Raw genomic sequence first — 11,418 nt, 5'->3', positions numbered from 1 at the left:
GGTGCAGAACATGAACAATTAAATAAATAATGCATTCGTTGCAAGCAATTTATGAAATATGTTAAATATTTGTTTGTCACTTCTCAGAATGCCTAGCAGGCTTTTGCAAACACAGAAAAACTTGAACTGGCCAACAATACTCTGAAAAACTATTCAATAAATATATTGAAAAAAGGCTACCCTCAAATTTAAATTCAGACACCGTCATAACATTTCGTTTCAGCTTTTAAACAGTCATTTCTGCACTTACACATCAGGCATTTGGCAGACATTCTTATCCAGAGCGACTTACACAACTTAGTCCTTACATACATCCTCAGAGTTACAAGCCCAGTTCTCTTACCACTATATGCTACACAGTCATTTTACTTCCCGCCATGAAATGCAGCCTAACATCCGAGATTGTTTTACCTGCTAGGCTCCTCGATTGCAGAACTCCCTTCTCATCCCTTTATCAGAGATGCCGAATCTATGGCTATTTTTGAAACCCTATTTCACGTAGAACGATCACCCAATGGACGTAAACAAATCCAGTGCATCGCCTCTTCTGGTTTCACATAGCTTCAATTGTGAAAATGGTGCCATCAACACAAATGTGCTCCTTCTTTAAAGTAGATACTAATATCTTGGCGAAATCCATCTAACACATCGGGACTGAGAAATTGTCCCATTGGCGCCAATACCGAAGACTGTGATATCCCAAAGATATTGCTTGAGCCCTGCTGTATGGCTACCCTACTGTCGACAAACCACACGCAGAAAATTCCTACACACAGCTAGCTCCTCGGTTGGTAGCCGCTGCTACATACTGTATTGTCTTTGATAGCTGTTAGCTGGATGACTAATGTTATCTTTTTGCTAGAATCTTCACGCCGGTCATCTGTGCTGATTCCAGAATGGCAGTGCTGACTTCGGGACAGAATCGGTGTAGATCGAGCCCGCAGACGCTTATTATCTGGGTTGTAGCCAGGGGTTAAATTGGGCGGCGTCCACCCACCTTTGGTAAATAAATAAATAATTTTGACCGGAAGTTTTACAAATAACTACGAGAACCCAGTCCATTTTTCGTTTCTCCAGTCCAATGTGTTCCCTCCTATTTTTTACAGTCTCTGGTTCCCTCTAGCCAGTTACTCGCTCAAACAACCAAAATCCGAAGGAAAAAAACTCAGGAGGAGTAGTAGGAGTAGGATATAGACAGGCACGCAAAGAAAAATATCGTTGATTGTCCTGGTTGTTTGGAAGCGGACGCGGTAGGTAATTTCATTAACATGTAATTTAATCTATGCAACATTTTAAAGAGAGATGAATAAACAGCCCCCACTAACGCCGGCTATTATTAACGGCAAGTTTGATTGCTTGAGCAAAATCACGTTGCTGGTCAGCAGCTAATAGGATAGAATATTTCCCACATACATAACGTTTTAGAAGCGGCAACAAGCTGAAAATTCAGTATCATCATCTCTTTCAATATTTATATTTACATGTTCAACAAACATCCACCAAATTGTGATAATTTTCATTTGCTTTTTTTTTTTTGTTGTTGTGTGTGTGCGTGTATGTGTATTTTAGCATTTATTAAGAAATTGTATAAGCTGAGTCAAGACAACATGCTAATCCTCATAATAGTTTTACCACCACAGGCCATTTGAATTGCAGAGCTCGTCATGGATATATTCCTGACACACCCGCGTGCGCGCGCACACACACAAACGCTTATATAAAGAATATATTTTAAGTTACCGCTGCAACAGTAGATTTTGACTTTTCTCAATCACAAATTCTGAATGCGATAACTGTGTAAATGACTCTGGATAAGTGCTCTCTGCTGAGTGAATCTGCTGTAATGCAATGAAGGCTTGTGGTTAAGAACGACGCAGAGTATGGTTCAGTTGAGTCCCCGGTCCGGTTCTCCCTCTCCATACCTCCTGCTGCCGAACCAGGAAGGAGTCCACAAATCCCCTGAGGTCCTGGGAGTTGAGTGTGTTCTTCAGTCCCTTCACCAACCCCGTAATCTCATCAATGTTCTTTTCGAAGTTCTTCAAAATCTGGGTCCGATTTACCAGCCACCAGCCACAGCACCAGCGCAGCCAGGGGAACATGTTGTACAACTGCAGTAACCAGCCCAAAATTCAAAACAACTCAGGAACAGAAACACAAAACACTTTAACCATTTTTAAAGAACTCTCACCCACCCTCTGTTTCCCTAATTTGAGAAATCGCCAATTGCATCCCTGGAGTCACCTCTCTGTCACCTGCCGTCCATATGAGGGCAGACCTGGGTCGTATACCAGTTAAAAGAATAAACAATGTGCAACACAAAATTCCAGCTTTTAAAACAGACTTCCAGTTGCAACAGAGAATTCCAGAATTATTCAGCATTCATCCTGAAATCATGTTTAACTCCTGGATAATAACAGAACTAAACACAGATGAGCTGCCAGTAAAAGGTTCTTAAAGGTTCTGAACCCTGGCTAGAGCTTATAATGTCTTGCCAGCGCAGCCTAACAATGACTAGCTGAAGCCTCTCTTAACTATGACACTAGGTTGACCCGACATTACTTTACTTCTTGCTCAGGAAGAATTACGGAGCTTAAAATTTCTAACTTCATACAGAATTGTGCTAAACAGTACTTGCTCAACAGTACCAGTTACCCGTATTTCAGCTGAACCAAGAAGTTGAATATTTTCATTTGCCTCGTCGACCATTTTTTGAAAGGCGGGGTCAGCGTAGTCAAAGCGGCAGCCATACATGATGGCGCAGATTATGTTGGAGACGGAGTAATTGACTGGCTGACTGGTGTTGAATGGCTTGCCTAAAGACCAAAAAAGAATAAATAAAACCATTTTTTTCTACCCCCCTTTTTTATGGGATAAAAAAACATTCCTCCAAATTAACTCCACAACCTCTCCAACAAACTTAAAAATAATTGCACACAGGTAAGCTCTTGGACAGTGGATTCTAAACTCTGTGTCACTGTTTTCATGCTGCTTCTTGTTACAACCAATACCGGCATCAGTTAAGACTGAAAACATGCATTTTAAGTTGCACTATATATTTCCCTTAATTTTAAACACTGCAGACTTTGCTTGTAACCATTTGCTTTGACTCAGAACACTTTATTTTCCACAAATGGTTTAGTTTTATAGACCAGGTGTTCACTCTTTTAACGATTATTCATACAAGTCATTCACATGGTCATTCACCCCAATCCTACGCATCGCTATACACTACCTTAAAATTTTCGAACTTGATAAATACTGTAGCACTGACCACAAAAAGTAGCTAGATGTGACGTGTTGCAACTAAGACATTCGCTGGATAAAAACGATTTTTATCCGCATATCTAACCTCAGCTACTGGTTTTGTTAATCAACGGTTATAACCTGTTGCTATGGTTACTCTAAGGCGGCCAGCCGCCTAGCAGCGCGATTTCCTTCTAACTAATGTTCTAGAGAGAGCTGCTCGCTGGGTGAAAGCGGGATAAGCACAGACTGTAGGAGGTTAACAGAATATTAAAAAATAAATGTCTCTCACCCTTAAAATTCTCAAACACCTCGATGAGGTATCGCGATTCCTCGATGATCTTCTCCTCACTTCCTCTCTTGCCCATTCCGAAGTCGCGCAGGTTGGTGAGGGAGAAGCGTCTCATCTCTTTCCAGGAGTTTCCGTTGGAGAACAGCACACCTGGGAGAGGGCAGAACGCCACAAGGGGAATAAACGGAAAGATCTGAATTTAATACATATTTTTTGTATCTTGTGCTAAACAAAAAAAATGACAACTGCAGTTTTGGAATCTGTCCGTCTGTAATCATTTGTGCAAACAAATGCAATTGTAGAAGACAGGTCAGCACCTAGAACACTGTTTCTTCCAGCTTTTAGTGATGCTGTGATAATCACTAAAAAGCACTGGAGCGGTCGGGTGGCAGACCGTTCCCCAACTACTTATTTTAACAGCTGATCCTCCACTGGAATGCCTTTCCTTGACTGTCCAATAGCCCACTGCTGTAGCCTAGTGCTGATTCTGTGATTTGCTAAATGCCAGTGCCCCAGAGCTGTAGCAACAGCAGGCTGCTAGTGGGCATTTCAGGGCTATTCAAGTGTGTCTGAAAGCATCCGACCAGAGACAGACTATTGGCCCTTTGATCGACAAACAGACAGGACTGGACTGGACTGCATACCATGCCCTTTAAGAGCATCTGTAAACACGGGTGCAATTTCCCGGTCTCCAAACTCTTCAGCGTAGTTGACCAGCGCCTGTTTGACCGTCTTGTAGCCTGCCAGGACGACCACCTTCTTGGGCCCCAAGTGTACGGTGAACACAGATCCATATTTCTTAGACAGCTGGAGAGACAGAAAATAAATTAAGCAGAAGTGCTGCCGTGACGCCACGGCAAAATCCTTACCGCGACACCATATTTTTTTTTTTAAAAGAAGAAAAAAATTATATATATATATATATATATATATACTGTATACAGCCTATATATTAAATTCATAAATTAAAAAATGTTAAACTTCAAAAATATTTCTGCCTAAATGCGCTTTCAAATCCATACTGTCGCGTCCACATATTTATTTTCAAAAAGAGCCTAGGCCGCGCGCTCCGTGCTTGCTCCTTTCTCAAGCGGTCGGAAGACTTGCAGCGCGCGAATGTCGCACGGTCTGTCAAAGCGTCACTTTTTTTTCTTCAGCCACCGAAAGACCAGGAAAAGGTAGGTAGCGACGCTTCAAATATTACAAAAATACCATAGTGTTAACCTGTGTTTTAATTGGACCAAATAAGTGCCGGTACCTACTCCTCAAAATACATACTGTATTAATGTTGGTAATCAAAAGAAGAGTCGGTAGGCTACTCATATACAAGTCCCGACAGCTCCTGCCCATCTGAAGCACTGGCGTTAACTATCATTCGGTGATGACAACTGGCGGATCCTAACTCTGTTCGGGCAAGTGGAATGCCTCATGCAGTTGTCTGATCGGACAAGTAAAAAATAAATATGATAAATATGTAACGTTATCTGAAAATAAAGTGTTTGTTTGAGCCGAAGCGGAACCTGTTCCAGCTGAGCTACGTAGGCTACGTGCTAGGCTAGTTTTTTTATTTTTTTTTATTTTTTAAATCTAGACCTACTGTTATAATGGTACAATAGATCTGATTAAAATAATGACCTGGAGAAGCCCGTCAGATGTCGCGGCCGCAAATTGTTGGCAAATCGCCGAAACAGCGCTAATTAAAATATATATATATTAGGGCATTTAAAATGTTTGAGTGATTCATCTACCTCCATTTCCATACTACAACATGGTGATTTTTTTCCCATGAAAACGAAAGGGAAGTGTTTATTTTCAAGGTTTTGTGAATGTAGTGAGCAAAACTGAGAGTTAGGCTACAGTTGCTACAGCTGACAAAGAGGGCTGCATTCTAATGACGATTATGATTATAACGAGAGGAGCAGTCTCACAAGCTGCTGCAGTGTCCAGAAATGAATACAGATAAAACTAGCTAATAAAAAATATATTAATCAAGCATCTAAGTTAGTTAGGAAATTTTTGTATCATGCTTCTCAGTAGAATTAGAATGTAACAGAACAGAATCTTTAAAGCCATTTTTCTTACTTTTTTTGCCTTTTTTTTGCACGGAAAATGCACGGAAAATGCATGTAAACTCTGTCATTGAGTGTGAGAGAGACAGAGAGAGAGTGCTTTGAATGTGGACCCAGCTCAAATTATATTGTTAAGTAAAAAGATAAAACATTCTAAGTACTATTTTGTCATGGTAATTGAGTTAATTTAGGAGAAGTGTCCCTTTTAAAGTGCAATATGTAACTTTTCTTGAGTATCAATTTTGGTAATATAGTCCTCTATTCTTGAAGATAGAACTTATAGATGGACAATGTGCTCTTTTAATTGTTCTCACCCCACCATAACTCAAAATACAGGCCTATTTTGCTTCAATATTTACAAACAATAGAAGAGTTAACAAACCTTTTTATTGTAAAGTACATCTAAAACTACCTTTTAGCTCTTTAGGTATATTTTGAAGCACTAAATGCCTGATTATCTGAAACAGATTTACATGGTCATTTAAATGGTAATTTATATGTATTTGTGTAAGTTTCTGTTGCGGAAGCCATACATACTCTTTTAGCAGTAGAAAGAATAGTTTTAAGGACTGTAATAATATATCTAACTGTAAAGAATTGTTTTATTTGTTTTTATTTTTTGTTGTTTGCTTTTTACATTAGAAAGAGCATGCAGTATCATGGTGAGACGAAACTAGATCTAAATCTCAGACAATGGAGAAAGAGAAGGGAAAACAAGTACATGAATAAGGAGAAAAAAAAACTGGCAGGGCAAACTGATCCATAGATATGTGTCCCCGGTTATCACAGGTCAGTGCATTCAAAATTAAGCTGTTTCTAAAACAGGTTTAACGCAGTTTAATGGCAGTAGATTAAATGTCATCGACATGCCACAGTTTTTTTGTCAGTAAGCAACTTAACCCTCCTGTTATGTTGCGGGTCAAATTGACCCTTTTTAAAGTTCGAAAATCAAGGAAAAATACTTAAAAGTATTTTTTCAGTATGAAACTTCTTCTACTGGCCTTAATTAGTGTAATCAACATTTGAAATGAAAATGGTTCATTTCATGTATTTGCAAACCCCCCCCTGCATATTTATATCACAAAGATACTGTTTGGGTCTATTTGACCCGACAGTGAAAGTGGAGGCTAAAAGGGGTCAGAAGTGTCAAATTTAGACCATTTCTTTCTTTGCAGATGTGAGACATAAGGTATTTCCTACTCCCTCCCACCATATTTCACCCCAATCACACACACACACACACCGCATGCACACACGCACATACAGACACACATTTACATCTTTGTATTCCTATACTTGTGAGGACTTCCCATTGACTTACATTCATTTCGTAACCTCTAACCCTAACCCTAACCCCAACCAATACATGCCCAAGTCCTAACCCTAAAACAGTCTTTTGAACCTGTGGGGACCAGCAAAAGGTCCCCACCTTGCGTAATTTTCCTCATCCTTCTATCCTTGTGGGGACATTTGGTTCTCACAAAGATAGTAATGCATGCCGATACACACACACACACACACACACACATTTCACCCCAATCTAACACACACAAATACACACATACATACAAACACTCTTTCTCCTTATTATCCATTATCCCTACCTCACCTGTAAAGTGCGAGAAAGTGCAGATATGCCGAACTGTTGGTGATCAAGTATAGGGCCCTTCAATTGTCCAAGTTCGTCTTCACAGACACCACAGCCCTAGTGTCTCATGAGCACTCTCCATAAAAATGCCGAAATCAGCACCAGAGAGGACCAGAAACCAAGCATGATCCTAGATTACAATGCCACCGAAGGGGGGGGGTGGAACAACTTGGACAAAGTAATGGGTTCCTACAGCACCAAGCGAATGACTGCGTGCTGGCCTTTAGGCATCTTTTATAACATAATTGATGTATCGGCCTACAATGCGTTCATCATCTGGACAGAGATTTTTCCTGAGTGGAATGTGTCAAATCTGTACAAGAGGCGCATCTTCCACGAGCAGCTGGGGAAGGCACTCGTGGTACCGCATATACAACGGAGGCAGCACAAGGACCCCAGCCACTGCAGCCACAGTGAGGGAGATCCAGGAGAGAGCTGCACCTAGTACACCAGTGCCTGAGTGTGTGTGTGTGTGTGTGCGCATGCGTGCATGTGTGCGTGTCAGGGAATCGGGATATGCAAAAAGACATAGTAATCATCTCCCTCATCTTTCTAGGTTGCTGCTGGGGGAAGAAAGAAGTGGAAAAGGTGCCAGGTCTGCATGACGTCAAGATGAGCACAACATGTGCGACGTGCAAAATTCATTTGCACAAAGCATACCGTGACGACTTGTCCCTCATGTGCTGTGTAGATACACAGATACACACGCACACACACACACACACGCCTCGTTCATATTGCTTATCTCTTGTTCATTTTTGTTCATTTCTGGCTCTAAACATTCTAAACATTGCATAAATAAAGATTACTTTCAATAAAAATCCTTATGACTAATTTGGCTTGATTTTAAGTGAACGGGTCAATTTGACCCTGAAAAGAAGAGGTGTCTCATCTCTATTTAGCAACATCACCCCATGAAAAAAAAATGTTTAAAAATGTAAAACAAATTTAAAATTAAATGTTATATAAAACTAGTGTATTTTATATCTAGGTTTTTCCAATATACAGAAAAAAGAGTTTGAACATGTATTTTTTATGAAAAACTAGTGAATTATCCTAATGAAACCATGATCTGTGAGAGGTGAATAACACCATTGCACTAAATTGTTTATTAGGATTTTTTTGTTTACCTGAAAAATGAACAGGAGGGTTAATCTCTCCGACACTTTTCTGAAAACATGGCTCACAATAACAGCTTGCTTCCAGACCCGGACCAAGTAGTTATTTCTTTACCCTTCTTAGACACCTGGAGCTTGGGGATTACTGAGCTAGTTTGTACTGAGTAAAACCCGGAACCCTCCCAAATCTGGAACGTGGACTGAAGTAAAGAGAGCTGTTTAAAATTTCTGCAGATTTCAGACAATTTTGAAAGTTTCGTTTTAGTATATGTGTTTTATTATTACATCTTTTTATTGACGTTATTTTTTATTTTTTCATTATTATTATTATCTTTTTTTTCTCAGCATTCTTAGAGGTAGTAATTGTAATAGTGTAATATTCATAATAATAATCATTATAAATCTCTTTTTTTTTTGTCCTTACCTCACAGAGAGACAGGTGGAGCCGTTTGAGGTCCAGGTGGAGCAGGTTCCCAAGGAGGGGCAGGGGTCTGGGTCCCGGTGGGTCTTTTCCCTGCCCAGGGGTGGAAGACAGCAGGTAGAGCAGAAACAGCACCAGCACCACCCCTAGAAGGGTCAAAAGTGGGGGCATCTGGGGTAAAAGCCCCGCCAACATAGCTCCTTCTGAACTGATCAGCCCCAAGCACAAAATAGATGGACAGGGAGGGCGAGAGCGAATGTGAGAGGGAGAGGAAGAAAGAGACAAAACAGACAAAATTGCAGTGGTAGCAGAGGTAGTATTTTCTCTAATTTGTCAGAGAACGAGGGAGAAAGAAAGAGTGAAAGGGGGATTTTAATAGCAGCAATAGCAGAGCTTTGCGTTTTCTCCTATTTTTGAGAGATGGGTGGAGGGAGAGAAATAGAATCGACAGCGTCAACACTCCAGAGCAATAACGCCTGTCTCAACAACAAGGATCCTCCTCGTCCTTCGGGGAACTTCAGAGTCTCAGCCAAGGGAAAAAAACACAACTTCCTTGTTTCACAGGCCAGTGGGCAGGGCCAAAGCTGACAAATCACAAGCTGTCTCCCGAACTGCAACCGAACAGATCATAATTAGTGGTGATCCGTTTACCTTAAAAACTGGTGGTGGGTTGGGCTAAGGCAGTGGAATGTCCCCTAGCTAATCCACAAATCTACAAAACAAGTTTTCACGCCAACATATACAGTAAACTTCAGGCTTAAATGCTGTCAGTTATGAATCCTGTGGCGAACATTATCTTGCAAAACACTGTCATGCATCACGCGCTCGCAACTTCCTATTCCAAATAGTGCATTTGGCATTGAGCAGACGCAATGAAATACATTTTGATCATTTCAGCGGATAATTTCCCAAGCAAGAAGTGTAATTAGGCAACGGGTATTAGGTCATATTTCACAGCGTGGCAGCATTACTTGATTGAGTAATTCCTAAATTTACATTGTTTAAATAGTAAATGCCCTAAGGTGTTCAATTTCAACAGTGAAAACCTGCCATATGAATTACATTATATTTATTTAGCAGACGCTTTTATCCAAAGCAACGTACAAAAGTGTATATCGTGGTCATTGTAACAACAACAAAACACAGATTCAGTAAGGTACAATACTCATTTTGTACAGCTATTTATAGTCAAGAACACAGTTCAGTTCACGCACTGAACATTATTCTGACCTAACTTATTCCAAGTCAAACTTGGGGGAAGAACAAGCTACAATATTAGGACAAAAATACAAATTACAAAAAGTTTGCTAATCCAAATAAGTATACCTTTTTTGCATATGCTGCATCTCGTATATTCTGCTGCCACTTTTAAATTTGGTGGGGTAGTAATTGGCTCAATGTAGCCTATCCGATTGCCACGGATTTGCTCAAGGAATTCCTGCTTCTCTGTGCGATTACGAGAAAAATGCGGGAGACGTAAAAAAAATCCTTTGTCTAAAATTTGCTCAATGGTTTTGAAGCCCGCGAAATTCAGCCAATAGAATTTGAATAATCAGCCAACAAACGCTGGCATACTAGCGGCCTCCAATGAGAATTGTCTGACGTCATCTTAAACCGGGTCTGAATATTTGCATACGGGCCGTTTATATAGAAGGAGAACGGATGAGCCAGTATCACTTGGTTTTTGAATTTGCGAGCATGCCTGAGCCAGCGAAATCCGCGCCCAAGAAGGGCTCTAAGAAAGCGGTCACCAAGACCGCTGCGAAGGGAGGAAAGAAGCGCAGAAAGTCAAGGAAGGAGAGCTACGCCATCTACGTATACAAGGTCCTGAAGCAAGTGCATCCTGATACTGGCATTTCTTCGAAAGCAATGGGTATCATGAACTCCTTCGTTAATGATATTTTTGAGCGTATTGCTGGTGAATCTTCCCGTCTGGCTCACTACAACAAGCGTTCTACCATCACTTCAAGGGAGATTCAGACCGCTGTGCGCCTTCTGTTGCCAGGAGAGTTGGCCAAACACGCAGTGTCTGAGGGCACCAAGGCCGTCACAAAGTATACCAGCTCAAAGTAAACTGACGTGCAACGGATCTTAACCCAAAGGCTCTTTTAAGAGCCACCCACACTGTCACGGGAGGCAAAAATCATTTTAATTGAATTGAACTTCAGTCCATTATTGATGTGTGCGTGCGTACATGCGTTCGTCCAAAACGTTATGAAAGTGCCGCCGTCATTTGACAGTCGCTTTAATGCAGGTCAATGTAACAATGTAACCGAACCTCGAGTGAATCCAACGGAGCTTTGAAAAGCCGTGCTTCCGGGTTGTTCGGACCTGCAGAGGTTGTGCTGCGGTTTTCTCTTGGATTCAGCACTATGTGCAATACGACGAGAGGCACCCGAACCTTTGTATAATATATATTCTAATGTGTGTGTGTGTATATTGGGATGGCAGGTATGCCATCCCGCCAAGTTACGCCTTGGCGGGGGCATGCCCCCATACCTATACAGCACAGAGAGTTTGGCACTTTTCAGGGTTCCCCACAGAAATAACCACAACAGCACAGACACTCAGCCCTTAAAAACATTAAATTCTGTACATTCTGACCCCATTTCAACAAACAGAACTCA

At 41.0% G+C, this 11,418-nt stretch overlaps 2 protein-coding genes across 2 annotated transcripts; one reads left to right on the top strand and one right to left on the bottom strand.

Annotated features, from left to right (window-relative positions):
• Nucleotides 1–1,626: 1,626 nt before the first annotated feature.
• On the bottom strand, nt 1,627–9,653 carry LOC135249322 (cytochrome P450 2K3-like). Its single transcript, XM_064324856.1, has 5 exons — nt 8,795–9,653; nt 4,180–4,342; nt 3,536–3,685; nt 2,653–2,813; nt 1,627–2,108 (listed from the first exon to the last, which is right to left on the bottom strand). The coding sequence occupies exons 1-5, from the start codon at nt 8,984–8,986 to the stop codon at nt 1,863–1,865; spliced, it is 912 nt and encodes a 303-aa protein (XP_064180926.1). The 5' UTR covers nt 8,987–9,653; the 3' UTR covers nt 1,627–1,862.
• An 816-nt stretch (nt 9,654–10,469) lies between these two features.
• Nucleotides 10,470–10,911, top strand: LOC135249341 (histone H2B-like). Its single transcript, XM_064324881.1, has one exon. It carries the CDS (start codon nt 10,490–10,492, stop codon nt 10,862–10,864), a length of 375 nt encoding a protein of 124 aa, XP_064180951.1. The 5' UTR covers nt 10,470–10,489; the 3' UTR covers nt 10,865–10,911.
• The last annotated feature ends 507 nt before the right edge of the window (nt 10,912–11,418 follow it).

Source organism: Anguilla rostrata, chromosome 2 (genome assembly GCF_018555375.3).
Source record: "Anguilla rostrata isolate EN2019 chromosome 2, ASM1855537v3, whole genome shotgun sequence".
Taxonomy (NCBI): Eukaryota; Metazoa; Chordata; class Actinopteri; order Anguilliformes; family Anguillidae; genus Anguilla; species Anguilla rostrata.
Note: the sequence above shows the minus strand (reverse complement) of the source record. Positions and strands in the feature narration are given on the sequence as shown.